This window comes from Hypanus sabinus, unplaced genomic scaffold (assembly GCF_030144855.1).
Source record: "Hypanus sabinus isolate sHypSab1 unplaced genomic scaffold, sHypSab1.hap1 scaffold_1402, whole genome shotgun sequence".
Classification (NCBI taxonomy): Eukaryota; Metazoa; Chordata; class Chondrichthyes; order Myliobatiformes; family Dasyatidae; genus Hypanus; species Hypanus sabinus.
In genome coordinates, this window is record NW_026779475.1 from 59663 (window position 1) to 77366 (window position 17704).

Below are 17704 nucleotides of genomic sequence, written 5' to 3' on the forward strand. Positions count from 1 at the left end.
GAGAACGGGAATCGGGCCGGAGAGGAGGAGGGGGCCGCCGGTGGGAACGCAGCCCCGGGGAGCAAGCAGTCGACGGGACCGGAGAGCAGAGAGTGGGAGAGAGAAACGGGATTGGAGGCGGGAGGGCGGAAAACCGACCGGATCAGGAACGAGCTTTCTGGGGGTGGAGGGACGTCGATGGGGTCTAAAGAGTCGGCGCGTTCCGGAGCCTCGGTTTAACTCGGCTGTGGAGAGTTTACCGCCGGCTCAGTCACCACAACTTCGACGCTCACCCCACCAACCTTGAGCCCAGTGCGGGCGCCCAGGCCCCTCCGACAAACACACACACACACACACACACACAAGATGCGACAAAGCAGGAGCACACTTTTAATTCCCCGATGCAGATGGACGTGTGGCGGGCGTCTCCCGGCCCGCGTCCCGGGACGGGGCGGAGCGTCTGGAGGGGCTGACGGGACCGAATGTCGCCCCCCCCCCCCCCAACCCCGGGCGCGGCCGAGCTCAGCCTGTGGCGGCTGGTCGCCGGGACGTCGTCGACCTTGGCTGTAGGCGGAGGGTTAGGGGGGGGGAGGGGGAGGAGGGAGGGAGTGGGGTGTGATCAGGACCGACGTTCTCTCTGGCCTCTAGTTGGACTTCGACCAGATCTTCCCACTCCCTCGAAGCCTGAAAGAGGAGAGGGGGGGAGGGAGGGGTCAGGTACTGGAAGAGTGGCGGAGGGTCCAACCCTCCCTCCCCTTCCCCACCCCTCTACTGAGGCCCTCGCTCCTCTGTCATGGGATCCTGCAGTGCCTGGTCCACCCCTCCCTCCTCCATCCCTCTCCCCTGCCATCTTGTCCCTCCTTCCCTCCCTCCCCATCATGGGATCCTGCTGTGCCTCTCCCTCCCCCCTCCATCATCCCTCCCCGATTCCCCCCCACTCCCCAAGGGGCTCATCCCTCCCTTCTGCTGTGCTCCAGGTGTTGGGCCCCGTTGCCGTGTGAACGGGAGTCGGCCTGTTTTGGGCCCATTTGCCGTGAGAACGGGAGTCGGCCTGTCTTGGGCCGCGTTGCTGTGGGAACGGGGGTCGGCCTGTTTTGGGTCCCATTGCCGTGGGAAAGATGGTCGGCCTGTCTTGGGCCGCGTTGCTGTGGGAACGGGGGTCGGCCTGTTTTGGGCCCCGTTGCTGTGGGAACGGCGGTCGACCTGTTTTGGGCCCCGTTGCCGTGGGAAAGGTGGTCGGCCTGTCTTGGGCCCCGTTGCTGTGGGACGGGGGTCGGCCTGTCTTGGGCCCCGTTGCTGTGGGACGGGGGTCGGACTGTTTTGGGCCCCGTTGCTGTGGGAACGGGGTTCGGCCTGTTTCGGGCCATATTGCCACTGGAACGGGGGTCGGCCTGTTTTGGGCCCCGTTGCCGTGGGAAAGGTGGTCGGCCTGTCTTGGGCCCCATTGCTGTGGGAACGGGGGTCGGCCTGTTTTGGGCCCCATTGCTGTGGGAACGGCGGTCGGCCGGTTTTGGGCCCCATTGCCGTGGGAAAGGTGGTCGGCTTGTCTTGGGCCCCGTTGCTGTGGGAACGGGGGTCGGCCTGTTTTGGGCCCCGTTGCTGTGGGAACGGCGGTCGGCCTGTTTTGGGCCCCGTTGCCGTGGGAAAGGTGGTCGGCCTGTCTTGGGCCCCATTGCTGTGGGAACAGGGGTCGGCCTGTTTTGGGCCCCGTTGCTGTGGGAACGGCGGTCGGCCTGTTTTGGGCCCCGTTGCCGTGGGAAAAGTGGTCGGCCTGTCTTGGGCCCCGTTGCTGTGGGAACGGCGGCCGGCCTGCTTTGGGCCCCGTTGCCGTGGGAACGGGATTCGGCCTGTTTCGGGCCATATTGCCACTGGAACGGGGGCCCGGACCACTTTGGGGCCGACAGGCCAGTCGGGGGGGGGGGGGGGGAGAGAGGAGCAGACACCCACCCTTTCACCTTGGACGCCTTTTTGCCCGTCTGGCGTAGGTCCTCGGGGGGCGGGGGCTCCCGCGACTCCATGAGGTGCTGCTCTGTCTCCTGGGCAGTGGAACCCGCCGTCGTCTTCAGCGTCTTCCGCAGGTTCAGGACCTGTGGGGAGGGGGGGAACGAAGAGGATGGGAAGGTGTGACTGTCTCGGAAGACAGTATTTATGAAGCTCCCCCCGCCACACTCTACCACGTTAATGCCCACCCACACCTGGCCTGCTGTCCCGCAGGGGCAAAACCTACATTTCCTACAGCTGTATCCTGTAGTGGGGGAGTCTAGGACCAGAGGACACAGATAGAGTGGATGTGGAGAGAAGGTTTCCTGTAGTGGGGGAGTCTAGGACCAGAGGACACAGAGAGAGTGGATGTGGAGAGGATGTTTCCTGTAGTGGGGGAGTCTAGGACCAGAGGACACAGATAGAGTGGATGTGGAGAGGATGTTTCCTGTAGTGGAGGAGTCTAGGAGCAGAGGACACAGATAGAGTGGATGTGGAGAGGATGTTTAATGTAGTGGAGGAGTCTAGGAGCAGAGGACACAGATAGAGTGGATGTGGAGAGGATGTTTCCCGTGGTGGGAGAGTCTAGGACCAGAGGACACAGATAGAGTGGATGTGGAGAGGATGTTTCCTGTAGTGGGGGAGTCTAGGACCAGAGGACACAGATAGAGTGGATGTGGAGAGGATGTTTCCTGTAGTTGGGGGAGTCTAAGACCAGAGGACACTGATAGTGGAGGTGGAGAGGATGTTTCCTGTAGTGGGGGTCTAGGACCAGAGGACACAGATAGAGTGGATGTGTAGAGGATGTTTCCTGTCGTGGGGGAGTTGAGAACCAGAGGACACAGATGGAGTGGATGTGGAGAGGATGTTTCCTGTAGTGGGGGAGTCTAGGACCAGAGGTCACAGATAGAGTGGATATGGAGAGGATGTTTCCTGTCGTGGGGGAGTTGAGAACCAGAGGACACAGATAGAGTGGATGTGGAGAGGATGTTTCCTGTCGTCGGGGAGTCTAGGACCAGAGGACACAGATAGAGTGGATGTGGAGAGCATGTTTCCTGTAGTGGGGGAGTCTAGGACCAGAGGACACAGATAGAGTGGATGTGGAGAGGATGTTCCCCGTGGTGGGAGAGTCTAGGACCAGAGGACACAGATAGAGTGGATGTGGAGAGGATGTTTCCTGTCGTGGGGGAGTCTAGGACCAGAGGACACAGATAGAGTGGATGTGGAGAGGATGTTTCCTGCAGTGGGGAGTCTAAGACCAGAGGACACTGATAGTGGAGGTGGAGAGGATGTTTCCTGTAGTGGGGGTCTAGGACCAGAGGACACAGATAGAGTGGATGTGTAGAGGATGTTTCCTGTCGTGGGGGAGTTGAGAACCAGAGGACACGGATAGAGTGGATATGGAGAGGATGTTTCCTGTCGTGGGGGAGTTGAGAACCAGAGGACACAGATAGAGTGGATGTGGAGAGGATGTTTCCTGTAGTGGGGGAGTCTAGGACCAGAGGACACAGATAGAGTGGATGTGGAGAGGATGTTTCCTGTAGTGGGGGAGTCTAGGACCAGAGGACACAGATAGAGTGGATGTGGAGAGGATGTTTCCTGTAGTGGGGGAGTCTAGGACCAGAGGACACAGATAGAGTGGATGTGGAGAGGATGTTTCCTGTAGTGGAGGAGTCTAGGAGCCGAGGACACAGATAGAGTGGATGTGGAGAGGATGTTTCCTGTAGTGGAGGAGTCTAGGAGCAGAGGACACAGATAGAGTGGATGTGGAGAGGATGTTTCCCGTGGTGGGAGAGTCTAGGACCAGAGGACACAGATAGAGTGGATGTGGAGAGGATGTTTCCTGTAGTGGGGGAGTCTAGGACCAGAGGACACAGATAGAGTGGATGTGGAGAGGATGTTTCCTGTAGTTGTGGGAGTCTAAGACCACAGGACACTGATAGTGGAGGTGGAGAGGATGTTTCCTGTAGTGGGGGTCTAGGACCAGAGGACACAGATAGAGTGGATGTGGAGAGGATGTTTCCTGTCGTAGGGGAGTCTAGGACCAGAGGACACAGATAGAGTGGATGTGGAGAGGATGTTTCCTGTAGTGGGGGAGTCTAGGACCAGAGGACACAGATAGAGTGGATGTGGAGAGGATGTTTCCTGTAGTGGGGGAGTCTAGGACCAGAGGACACAGATAGAGTGGATGTGGAGAGGATGTTTCCAGTAGTGGGGGAGTCTAGAACCAGAGGACACAGATAGAGAGGATGTGGAGAGGATGTTTCCTGTAGTGGGGGAGTCAAGGACCAGAGGACACAGATAGAGTGGATGTGGAGAGGATGTTTCCCGTGGTGGGGGAGTCTAGGACCAGAGGACACAGATAGAGTGGATGTGGAGAGGATGTTTCCTGCAGTGGGGAGTCTAAGACCAGAGGACACTGATAGTGGAGGTGGAGAGGATGTTTCCTGTAGTGGGGGAGTCTCGGACCAGAGGACACAGATAGAGTGGATATGGAGAGGATGTTTCCTGTCGTGGGGGAGTTGAGAACCAGAGGACACAGATAGAGTGGATGTGGAGAGGTTGTTTCCTGTAGTGGGGGTGTCTAGGACCAGAGGACACAGATAGAGTGGATGTGGAGAGGATGTTTCCTGTAGTAGGGGAGTCTAGGACCAGAGGACACTGATAGTGGATGTGGAGAGGATGTTTCCTGTAGTGGGGGTGTCTAGGACCAGAGGACACAGATAGAGTGGATGTGGAGAGGATGTTTCCTGTAGTGGGGGAGTCTAGGACCAGAGGTCACAGATAGAGTGGATATGGAGAGGATGTTTCCTGTCGTGGGGGAGTTGAGAACCAGAGGACACAGATACAGTGGATGTGGAGAGGATGTTTCCTGTAGTGGGGGAGTCTAGGACCAGAGGACACAGATAGAGTGGATGTGGAGAGGATGTTTCCTGTAGTGGGGGAGTCTAGGACCAGAGGACACAGATAGAGTGGATGTGGAGAGGATGTTTCCTGTAGTGGAGGAGTCTAGGAGCAGAGGACACAGATAGAGTGGATGTGGAGAGGATGTTTCCTGTAGTTGGGGGAGTCTAAGACCAGAGGACACTGATAGTGGAGGTGGAGAGCATGTTTCCTGTAGTGGGGGTCTAGGACCAGAGGACACAGATAGAGTGGATGTGGAGAGGATGTTTCCTGTCGTGGGGGAGTCTAGGACCAGAGGACACAGATAGAGTGGATATGTAGAGGATGTTTCCTGCAGTGGGGAGTCTAAGACCAGAGGACACTGATAGAGTGGATGTGTAGAGGATGTTTCCTGTCGTGGGGGAGTTGAGAACCAGACGACACAGATGGAGTGGATGTGGAGAGGATGTTTCCTGTAGTGGGGGAGTCTAGGACCAGAGGTCACAGATAGAGTGGATATGGAGAGGATGTTTCCTGTCGTGGGGGAGTTGAGAACCAGAGGACACAGATAGAGTGGATGTGGAGAGGATGTTTCCTGTAGTGGGGGAGTCTAGGACCAGAGGACACAGATAGAGTGGATGTGGAGAGGATGTTTCCTGTAGTGGGGGAGTCTAGGACCAGAGGACACAGATAGAGTGGATGTGGAGAGGATGTTCCCGTGGTGGGAGAGTCTAGGACCAGAGGACACAGATAGAGTGGATGTGGAGAGGATGTTTCCTGTCGTGGGGGAGTCTAGGACCAGAGGACACAGATAGAGTGGATGTGGAGAGGATGTTTCCTGCAGTGGGGAGTCTAAGACCAGAGGACACTGTTAGTGGAGGTGGAGAGGATGTTTCCTGTAGTAGGGGAGTCTAGGACCAGAGGACACAGATAGAGTGGATGTGGAGAGGATGTTTCCTGTAGTGGGGGAGTCTAGGACCAGAGGACACAGATAGAGTGGATGTGGAGAGGATGTTTCCTGTAGTGGCGGAGTCTAGGACCAGAGGACACAGATAGAGTGGATGTGGAGAGGATGTTTCCTGTAGTGGAGGAGTCTAGGAGCCGAGGACACAGATAGAGTGGATGTGGAGAGGATGTTTCCTGTAGTGGAGGAGTCTAGGAGCAGAGGACACAGATAGAGTGGATGTGGAGAGGATGTTTCCCGTGGTGGGAGAGTCTAGGACCACAGATAGAGTGGATGTGGAGAGGATGTTTCCTGTAGTGGGGGAGTCTAGGACCAGAGGACACAGATAGAGTGGATGTGGAGAGGATGTTTCCTGTCGTGGGGGGAGTCTAGGACCAGAGGACACAGATAGAGTGGATGTGGAGAGGATGTTTCCTGCAGTGGGGAGTCTAAGACCAGAGGACACTGATAGAGTGGATGTGGAGAGGATGTTTCCTGTAGTGGGGGAGTCTAGGACCAGAGGACACAGATAGAGTGGATGTGGAGAGGATGTTTCCTGTCGTGGGGGAGTCTAGGACCAGAGGACACAGATAGAGTGGATGTGGAGAGGATGTTTCCCGTGGTGGGAGAGTCTAGGACCAGAGGACACAGATAGAGTGGATGTGGAGAGGATGTTTCCTGTCATGGGGGAGTCTAGGACCAGAGGACACAGATAGAGTGGAAGTGGAGAGGATGTTTCCTGCAGTGGGGAGTCTAAGACCAGAGGACACTGATAGTGGAGGTGGAGGGATGTTTCCTGTAGTGGGGGTCTAGGACCAGAGGACACAGATAGAGTGGATGTGTAGAGGATGTTTCCTGTCGTGGGGGAGTTGAGAACCAGAGGACACAGATAGAGTGGATATGGAGAGGATGTTTCCTGTCGTGGGGGAGTTGAGAACCATAGGACACAGATAGAGTGGATGTGGAGAGGTTGTTTCCTGTAGTGGGGGTGTCTAGGACCAGAGGACACAGATAGAGTGGATGTGGAGAGGATGTTTCCTGTAGTAGGGGAGTCTAGGACCAGAGGACACTGATAGTGGATGTGGAGAGGATGTTTCCTGTAGTGGGGGTGTCTAGGACCAGAGGACACAGATAGAGTGGATGTGGAGAGGATGTTTCCTGTAGTAGGGGAGTCTAGGACCAGAGGACACAGATAGACTGGATGTGGAGAGGATGTTTCCTGTAGTGGGGGAGTCTACGACCAGAGGTCACAGATATAGTGGATATGGAGAGGATGTTTCCTGTCGTGGGGGAGTTGAGAACCAGAGGACACAGATACAGTGGATGTGGAGAGGATGTTTCCTGTAGTGGGGGAGTCTAGGACCAGAGGACACAGATAGAGTGGATGTGGAGAGGATGTTTCCTGTAATGGAGGAGTCTAGGAGCAGAGGACACAGATAGAGTGGATGTGGAGAGGATGTTTCCCGTGGTGGGAGAGTCTAGGACCAGAGGACACAGATAGAGTGGATGTGGAGAGGATGTTTCCTGTAGTGGGGGAGTCTAGGACCAGAGGACACAGATAGAGTGGATGTGGAGAGGATGTTTCCTGTAGTTGGGGGAGTCTAAGACCAGAGGACACTGATAGTGGAGGTGGAGAGGATGTTTCCTGTAGTGGGGGTCTAGGACCAGAGGACACAGATAGAGTGGATGTGTAGAGGATGTTTCCTGTCGTGGGGGAGTTGAGAACCAGAGGACACAGATAGAGTGGATGTGGAGAGGATGTTTCCTGTAGTGGGGGAGTCTAGGACCAGAGGACACAGATAGAGTGGATGTGGAGAGGATGTTTCCTGTAGTAGGGGAGTCTAGGACCAGAGGACACAGATAGAGTGGATGTGGAGAGGATGTTTCCTGTAGTGGAGGAGTCTAGGAGCAGAGGACACAGATAGAGTGGATGTGGAGAGGATGTTTCCTGTAGTGGGGGAGTCTAGGACCAGAGGTCACAGATGGAGTGGATATGGAGAGGATGTTTCCTGTCGTGGGGGAGTTGAGAACCAGAGGACACAGATAGAGTGGATGTGGAGAGGATGTTTCCTGTAGTGGGGGAGTCTAGGACCAGAGGACACAGATAGAGTGGATGTGGAGAGGATGTTTCCTGTAGTGGGGGAGTCTAGGACCAGAGGACACAGATAGAGTGGATGTGGAGAGGATGTTTCCTGTAGTGGGGGAGTCTAGGACCAGAGGACACAGATAGAGTGGATGTGGAGAGGATGTTTCCCGTGGTGGGAGAGTCTAGGACCAGAGGACACAGATAGAGTGGATGTGGAGAGGATGTTTCCTGCAGTGGGGAGTCTAAGACCAGAGGACACTGATAGTGGAGGTGGAGAGGATGTTTCCTGTAGTGGGGGTCTAGGACCAGAGGACACAGATAGAGTGGATGTGTAGAGGATGTTTCCTGTCGTGGGGGAGTTGAGAAACAGTGGACACAGATAGAGTGGATATGGAGAGGATGTTTCCTGTCGTGGGGGATTTGAGAACCAGAGGACACAGATAGAGTGGATGTAGAGAGGTTATTTCCTGTAGTGGGGGTGTCTAGGACCAGAGGACACAGATAGAGTGGATGTGGAGAGGATGTTTCCTGTAGTGGGGAAGTCTAGGACCAGAGGACACAGATAGAGTGGATGTGGAGAGGATGTTTCCTGTAGTGGGGGAGTCTAGGACCGGAGGACACAGATAGAGTGGATGTGGAGAGGATGTTTCCTGTTGTGGGGGAGGCTAGGACAAGAGGACACAGATAGAGTGGATGTGGAGAGGATGTTTCCTGTAGTGGGGGAGTCTAGGACCAGAGGACACAGATAGAGTGGATGTGGAGAGGTTGTTTCCTGTAGTGGGGGAGTCTAGGACCGGAGGACACAGATAGAGTGGATGTGGAGAGGATGTTTCCTGTTGTGGGGGAGGCTAGGACAAGAGGACACAGATAGAGTGGATGTGGAGAGGGTTTCCTGTAGTGGGGGGGGTCTAGGACCAGAGGACACAGATAGAGTGGATGTGGAGAGGATGTTTCCTGTAGTGGGGGAGTCTAGGACCAGAGGACACAGATAGAGTGAAGGTGGAGAGGATGTTTCCCGTGTTGGGAGAGTCTAGGACCAGAGGTCACATATAGACTGGGTTTGGAGAGGATGTTTCCTGTAGTGGGGGTCTAGGACTAGAGGACACAGATAGAGTGGATGTGTAGAGGATGTTTCCTGTCGTGGGGGAGTTGAGAACCAGAGGACACAGATAGAGTGGATGTGGAGAGGTTTTTTCCTGTAGTGGGGGTGTCTAGGACCAGAGGACACAGATAGAGTGGATGTGGAGAGGATGTTTCCTGTAGTAGGGGAGTCTAGGACCAGAGGACACTGATAGTGGATGTGGAGAGGATGTTTCCTGTAGTGGGGGTGTCTAGGACCAGAGGACACAGATAGAGTGGATGTGGAGAGGATGTTTCCTGTAGTAGGGGAGTCTAGGACCAGAGGACACAGATAGAGTGGATGTGGAGAGGATGTTTCCTGTAGTGGAGGAGTCTAGGAGCAGAGGACACAGATAGAGTGGATGTGGAGAGGATGTTTCCTGTAGTGGAGGAGTCTAGGAGCAGAGGACACAGATAGAGTGTATGTGGAGAGGATGTTTCCCGTGGTGGGAGAGTCTAGGACCAGAGGACACAGATAGAGTGGATGTGGAGAGGATGTTTCCTGTAGTGGGGGAGTCTAGGACCAGAGGACACAGATAGAGTGGATGTGGAGAGGATGTTTCCTGTAGTTGGGGGAGTCTAAGACCAGAGGACACTGATAGTGGAGGTGGAGAGGATGTTTCCTGTCGTGGGGGAGTCTAGGACCAGAGGACACAGATAGACTGGATGTGGAGAGGATGTTTCCTGTAGTGGGGGAGTCTAGGACCAGAGGTCACAGATAGAGTGGATATGGAGAGGATGTTTCCTGTCGTGGGGGAGTTGAGAACCAGAGGACACAGATACAGTGGATGTGGAGAGGATGTTTCCTGTCGTGGGGGAGTCTAGGACCAGAGGACACAGATAGAGTGGATGTGGAGAGGATGTTTCCTGTAGTGGAGGAGTCTAGGAGCAGAGGACACAGATAGAGTGGATGTGGAGAGGATGTTTCCTGTAGTGGAGGAGTCTAGGAGCAGAGGACACAGATAGAGTGGATGTGGAGAGGATGTTTCCCGTGGTGGGAGAGTCTAGGACCAGAGGACACAGATAGAGTGGATGTGGAGAGGATGTTTCCTGTAGTGGGGGAGTCTAGGACCAGAGGACACAGATAGAGTGGATGTGGAGAGGATGTTTCCTGTAGTTGGGGGAGTCTAAGACCAGAGGACACTGATAGTGGAGGTGGAGAGGATGTTTCCTGTCGTGGGGGAGTTGAGAACCAGAGGACACAGATGGAGTGGATGTGGAGAGGATGTTTCCTGTAGTGGGGGAGTCTAGGACCAGAGGACACAGATAGAGTGGAGGTGGAGAGGATGTTTCCTGTCGTGGGGGTCTTGGACCAGAGGACACAGATAGAGTAGATGTGTAGAGGATGTTTCCTGTTGTGGGGGAGTTGAGAACCAGAGGACACAGATAGAGTGGATATGGAGAGGATGTTTCCTGTCGTGGGGGAGTTGAGAACCAGAGGACACAGATAGAGTGGATGTGGAGAGGATGTTTCCTGTAGTGGGGGAGTCTAGGACCAGAGGACACAGATAGAGTGGATGTGGAGAGGATGTTTCCTGTAGTAGGGGAGTCTAGGACCAGAGGACACAGATAGAGTGGATGTGGAGAGGATGTTTCCTGTAGTGGGGGAGTCTAGGACCAGAGGACACAGATAGAGTGGATGTGGAGAGGATGTTTCCTGTAGTGGGGGAGTCTAGGACCAGAGGACACAGATAGAGTGGATGTGGAGAGGATGTTTCCTGTAGTGGAGGAGTCTAGGAGCAGAGGACACAGATAGAGTGGATGTGGAGAGGATGTTTCCTGTAGTGGGGGAGTCTAGGACCAGAGGACACAGATAGAGTGGATGTGGAGAGGATGTTCCCATGGTGGGAGAGTCTAGGACCAGAGGACACAGATAGAGTGGATGTGGAGAGGATGTTTCCTGTAGTAGGGGAGTCTAGGACCAGAGGACACAGATAGAGTGGATGTGGAGAGGATGTTTCCTGTAGTGGAGGAGTCTAGGAGCAGAGGACACAGATAGAGTGGATGTGGAGAGGATGTTTCCTGTAGTGGAGGAGTCTAGGAGCAGAGGACACAGATAGAGTGTATGTGGAGAGGATGTTTCCCGTGGTGGGAGAGTCTAGGACCAGAGGACACAGTTAGAGTGGATGTGGAGAGGATGTTTCCTGTAGTGGGGGAGTCTAGGACCAGAGGACACAGATAGAGTGGATGTGGAGAGGATGTTTCCTGTAGTTGGGGGAGTCTAAGACCAGAGGACACTGATAGTGGAGGTGGAGAGGATGTTTCCTGTCGTGGGGGAGTCTAGGACCAGAGGACACAGATAGACTGGATGTGGAGAGGATGTTTCCTGTAGTGGGGGAGTCTAGGACCAGAGGTCACAGATAGAGTGGATATGGAGAGGATGTTTCCTGTCGTGGGGGAGTTGAGAACCAGAGGACACAGATACAGTGGATGTGGAGAGGATGTTTCCTGTCGTGGGGGAGTCTAGGACCAGAGGACACAGATAGAGTGGATGTGGAGAGGATGTTTCCTGTAGTGGAGGAGTCTAGGAGCAGAGGACACAGATAGAGTGGATGTGGAGAGGATGTTTCCTGTAGTGGAGGAGTCTAGGAGCAGAGGACACAGATAGAGTGGATGTGGAGAGGATGTTTCCCGTGGTGGGAGAGTCTAGGACCAGAGGACACAGATAGAGTGGATGTGGAGAGGATGTTTCCTGTAGTGGGGGAGTCTAGGACCAGAGGACACAGATAGAGTGGATGTGGAGAGGATGTTTCCTGTAGTTGTGGGAGTCTAAGACCAGAGGACACTGATAGTGGAGGTGGAGAGGATGTTTCCTGTCGTGGGGGAGTTGAGAACCAGAGGACACAGATGGAGTGGATGTGGAGAGGATGTTTCCTGTAGTGGGGGAGTCTAGGACCAGAGGACACAGATAGAGTGGATGTGGAGAGGATGTTCCCATGGTGGGAGAGTCTAGGACCAGAGGACACAGATAGAGTGGATGTGGAGAGGATGTTTCCTGTCGTGGGGGAGTCTAGGACCAGAGGACACAGATAGAGTGGATGTGGAGAGGATGTTTCCTGCAGTGGGGAGTCTAAGACCAGAGGACACTGATAGTGGAGGTGGAGAGGATGTTTCCTGTCGTGGGGGTCTTGGACCAGAGGACACAGATAGAGTAGATGTGTAGAGGATGTTTCCTGTTGTGGGGGAGTTGAGAACCAGAGGACACAGATAGAGTGGATATGGAGAGGATGTTTCCTGTCGTGGGGGAGTTGAGAACCAGAGGACACAGATAGAGTGGATGTGGAGAGGATGTTTCCTGTAGTGGGGGAGTCTAGGACCAGAGGACACAGATAGAGTGGATGTGGAGAGGATGTTTCCTGTAGTGGGGGTCTAGGACCAGAGGAAACAGATAGAGTGGATGTGTAGAGGATGTTTCCTGTCGTGGGGGAGTTGAGAAACAGTGGACACAGATAGAGTGGATATGGAGAGGATGTTTCCTGTCGTGGGGGATTTGAGAACCAGAGGACACAGATAGAGTGGATGTGGAGAGGTTGTTTCCTGTAGTGGGGGAGTCTAGGACCAGAGGACACAGATAGAGTGGATGTGGAGAGGATGTTTCCTGTAGTGGGGGAGTCTAGGACCAGAGGACACAGATAGAGTGGATGTGGAGAGGATGTTTCCTGTAGTGGGGGTCTAGGACCAGAGGACACAGATAGAGTGGATGTGTAGAGGATGTTTCCTGTAGTAGGGGAGTCTAGGACCAGAGGACACAGATAGAGTGGATGTGGAGAGGATGTTTCCTGTAGTGGAGGAGTCTAGGAGCAGAGGACACAGATAGAGTGGATGTGGAGAGGATGTTTCCTGTAGTGGGGGAGTCTAGGACCAGAGGACACAGATAGAGTGGATGTGGAGAGTATGTTCCCATGGTGGGAGAGTCTAGGACCAGAGGACACAGATAGAGTGGATGTGGAGAGGATGTTTCCTGTAGTAGGGGAGTCTAGGACCAGAGGACACAGATAGAGTGGATGTGGAGAGGATGTTTCCTGTAGTGGAGGAGTCTAGGAGCAGAGGACACAGATAGAGTGGATGTGGAGAGGATGTTTCCTGTAGTGGAGGAGTCTAGGAGCAGAGGACACAGATAGAGTGTATGTGGAGAGGATGTTTCCCGTGGTGGGAGAGTCTAGGACCAGAGGACACAGATAGAGTGGATGTGGAGAGGATGTTTCCTGTAGTGGGGGAGTCTAGGACCAGAGGACACAGATAGAGTGGATGTGGAGAGGATGTTTCCTGTAGTTGGGGGAGTCTAAGACCAGAGGACACAGATAGAGTGGATGTGGAGAGGATGTTTCCTGTAGTGGAGGAGTCTAGGAGCAGAGGACACAGATAGAGTGGATGTGGAGAGGATGTTTCCCGTGGTGGGAGAGTCTAGGACCAGAGGACACAGATAGAGTGGATGTGGAGAGGATGTTTCCTGTCGTGGGGGAGTTGAGAACCAGAGGACACAGATGGAGTGGATGTGGAGAGGATGTTTCCTGTAGTGGGGGAGTCTAGGACCAGAGGACACAGATAGAGTGGATGTGGAGAGGATGTTCCCATGGTGGGAGAGTCTAGGACCAGAGGACACAGATAGAGTGGATGTGGAGAGGATGTTTCCTGTAGTAGGGGAGTCTAGGACCAGAGGACACAGATAGAGTGGATGTGGAGAGGATGTTTCCTGTAGTGGAGGAGTCTAGGAGCAGAGGACACAGATAGAGTGGATGTGGAGAGGATGTTTCCTGTAGTGGAGGAGTCTAGGAGCAGAGGACACAGATAGAGTGTATGTGGAGAGGATGTTTCCCGTGGTGGGAGAGTCTAGGACCAGAGGACACAGTTAGAGTGGATGTGGAGAGGATGTTTCCTGTAGTGGGGGAGTCTAGGACCAGAGGACACAGATAGAGTGGATGTGGAGAGGATGTTTCCTGTAGTTGGGGGAGTCTAAGACCAGAGGACACTGATAGTGGAGGTGGAGAGGATGTTTCCTGTCGTGGGGGAGTCTAGGACCAGAGGACACAGATAGACTGGATGTGGAGAGGATGTTTCCTGTAGTGGGGGAGTCTAGGACCAGAGGTCACAGATAGAGTGGATATGGAGAGGATGTTTCCTGTCGTGGGGGAGTTGAGAACCAGAGGACACAGATACAGTGGATGTGGAGAGGATGTTTCCTGTCGTGGGGGAGTCTAGGACCAGAGGACACAGATAGAGTGGATGTGGAGAGGATGTTTCCTGTAGTGGAGGAGTCTAGGAGCAGAGGACACAGATAGAGTGGATGTGGAGAGGATGTTTCCTGTAGTGGAGGAGTCTAGGAGCAGAGGACACAGATAGAGTGGATGTGGAGAGGATGTTTCCCGTGGTGGGAGAGTCTAGGACCAGAGGACACAGATAGAGTGGATGTGGAGAGGATGTTTCCTGTAGTGGGGGAGTCTAGGACCAGAGGACACAGATAGAGTGGATGTGGAGAGGATGTTTCCTGTAGTTGTGGGAGTCTAAGACCAGAGGACACTGATAGTGGAGGTGGAGAGGATGTTTCCTGTCGTGGGGGAGTTGAGAACCAGAGGACACAGATGGAGTGGATGTGGAGAGGATGTTTCCTGTAGTGGGGGAGTCTAGGACCAGAGGACACAGATAGAGTGGATGTGGAGAGGATGTTCCCATGGTGGGAGAGTCTAGGACCAGAGGACACAGATAGAGTGGATGTGGAGAGGATGTTTCCTGTCGTGGGGGAGTCTAGGACCAGAGGACACAGATAGAGTGGATGTGGAGAGGATGTTTCCTGCAGTGGGGAGTCTAAGACCAGAGGACACTGATAGTGGAGGTGGAGAGGATGTTTCCTGTCGTGGGGGTCTTGGACCAGAGGACACAGATAGAGTAGATGTGTAGAGGATGTTTCCTGTTGTGGGGGAGTTGAGAACCAGAGGACACAGATAGAGTGGATATGGAGAGGATGTTTCCTGTCGTGGGGGAGTTGAGAACCAGAGGACACAGATAGAGTGGATGTGGAGAGGATGTTTCCTGTAGTGGGGGAGTCTAGGACCAGAGGACACAGATAGAGTGGATGTGGAGAGGATGTTTCCTGTAGTAGGGGAGTCTAGGACCAGAGGACACAGATAGAGTGGATGTGGAGAGGATGTTTCCTGTAGTGGGGGAGTCTAGGACCAGAGGACACAGATAGAGTGGATGTGGAGAGGATGTTTCCTGTAGTGGGGGAGTCTAGGACCAGAGGACACAGATAGAGTGGATGTGGAGAGGATGTTTCCTGTAGTGGAGGAGTCTAGGAGCAGAGGATACAGATAGAGTGGATGTGGAGAGGATGTTTCCTGTAGTGGGGGAGTCTAGGACCAGAGAGCACAGATAGAGTGGATATGGAGAGGATGTTTCCTGTCGTGGGGGAGTTGAGAACCAGAGGACACAGATAGAGTGGATGTGGAGAGGATGTTTCCTGTAGTGGGGGAGTCTAGGACCAGAGGACACAGATAGAGTGCATGTGGAGAGGATGTTTCCTGTAGTGGGGGAGTCTAGGACCAGAGGACACAGATAGAGTGGATGTGGAGAGGATGTTTCCTGTAGTGGGGGAGTCTAGGACCAGAGGACACAGATAGAGTGGATGTGGAGAGGATGTTTCCCGTGGTGGGAGAGTCTAGGACCAGAGGACACAGATAGAGTGGATGTGCAGAGGATGTTTCCTGCAGTGGGGAGTCTAAGACCAGAGGACACTGATAGTGGAGGTGGAGAGGATGTTTCCTGTAGTGGGGGTCTAGGACCAGAGGAAACAGATAGAGTGGATGTGTAGAGGATGTTTCCTGTCGTGGGGGAGTTGAGAAACAGTGGACACAGATAGAGTGGATATGGAGAGGATGTTTCCTGTCGTGGGGGATTTGAGAACCAGAGGACACAGATAGAGTGGATGTGGAGAGGTTGTTTCCTGTAGTGGGGGAGTCTAGGACCAGAGGACACAGATAGAGTGGATGTGGAGAGGATGTTTCCTGTAGTGGGGGAGTCTAGGACCAGAGGACACAGATAGAGTGGATGTGGAGAGGATGTTTCCTGTAGTGGGGGTCTAGGACCAGAGGACACAGATAGAGTGGATGTGTAGAGGATGTTTCCTGTAGTAGGGGAGTCTAGGACCAGAGGACACAGATAGAGTGGATGTGGAGAGGATGTTTCCTGTAGTGGAGGAGTCTAGGAGCAGAGGACACAGATAGAGTGGATGTGGAGAGGATGTTTCCTGTAGTGGGGGAGTCTAGGACCAGAGGACACAGATAGAGTGGATGTGGAGAGTATGTTCCCATGGTGGGAGAGTCTAGGACCAGAGGACACAGATAGAGTGGATGTGGAGAGGATGTTTCCTGTAGTAGGGGAGTCTAGGACCAGAGGACACAGATAGAGTGGATGTGGAGAGGATGTTTCCTGTAGTGGAGGAGTCTAGGAGCAGAGGACACAGATAGAGTGGATGTGGAGAGGATGTTTCCTGTAGTGGAGGAGTCTAGGAGCAGAGGACACAGATAGAGTGTATGTGGAGAGGATGTTTCCCGTGGTGGGAGAGTCTAGGACCAGAGGACACAGATAGAGTGGATGTGGAGAGGATGTTTCCTGTAGTGGGGGAGTCTAGGACCAGAGGACACAGATAGAGTGGATGTGGAGAGGATGTTTCCTGTAGTTGGGGGAGTCTAAGACCAGAGGACACTGATAGTGGAGGTGGAGAGGATGTTTCCTGTCGTGGGGGAGTCTAGGACCAGAGGACACAGATAGACTGGATGTGGAGAGGATGTTTCCTGTAGTGGGGGAGTCTAGGACCAGAGGTCACAGATAGAGTGGATATGGAGAGGATGTTTCCTGTCGTGGGGGAGTTGAGAACCAGAGGACACAGATACAGTGGATGTGGAGAGGATGTTTCCTGTCGTGGGGGAGTCTAGGACCAGAGGACACAGATAGAGTGGATGTGGAGAGGATGTTTCCTGTAGTGGAGGAGTCTAGGAGCAGAGGACACAGATAGAGTGGATGTGGAGAGGATGTTTCCTGTAGTGGAGGAGTCTAGGAGCAGAGGACACAGATAGAGTGGATGTGGAGAGGATGTTTCCCGTGGTGGGAGAGTCTAGGACCAGAGGACACAGATAGAGTGGATGTGGAGAGGATGTTTCCTGTAGTGGGGGAGTCTAGGACCAGAGGACACAGATAGAGTGGATGTGGAGAGGATGTTTCCTGTAGTTGTGGGAGTCTAAGACCAGAGGACACTGATAGTGGAGGTGGAGAGGATGTTTCCTGTCGTGGGGGAGTTGAGAACCAGAGGACACAGATGGAGTGGATGTGGAGAGGATGTTTCCTGTAGTGGGGGAGTCTAGGACCAGAGGACACAGATAGAGTGGATGTGGAGAGGATGTTCCCATGGTGGGAGAGTCTAGGACCAGAGGACACAGATAGAGTGGATGTGGAGAGGATGTTTCCTGTCGTGGGGGAGTCTAGGACCAGAGGACACAGATAGAGTGGATGTGGAGAGGATGTTTCCTGCAGTGGGGAGTCTAAGACCAGAGGACACTGATAGTGGAGGTGGAGAGGATGTTTCCTGTCGTGGGGGTCTTGGACCAGAGGACACAGATAGAGTAGATGTGTAGAGGATGTTTCCTGTTGTGGGGGAGTTGAGAACCAGAGGACACAGATAGAGTGGATATGGAGAGGATGTTTCCTGTCGTGGGGGAGATGAG

General features: G+C 53.8%; 1 protein-coding gene across 1 annotated transcript in view; it reads right to left on the reverse strand.

Moving 5' to 3' along the window:
• Positions 1–346: 346 nt before the first annotated feature.
• The window catches only part of LOC132386941 (COP9 signalosome complex subunit 7a-like), a gene marked incomplete at its 5' end in the record, with an annotated part of 39201 nt that continues 21843 nt past the window's right edge, over positions 347–17704 (reverse strand). The window contains 2 exon segments of the mRNA XM_059959293.1: positions 347–663; positions 1927–2066. Of these exon segments, the coding sequence (XP_059815276.1) occupies positions 624–663; positions 1927–2066 (180 nt within the window).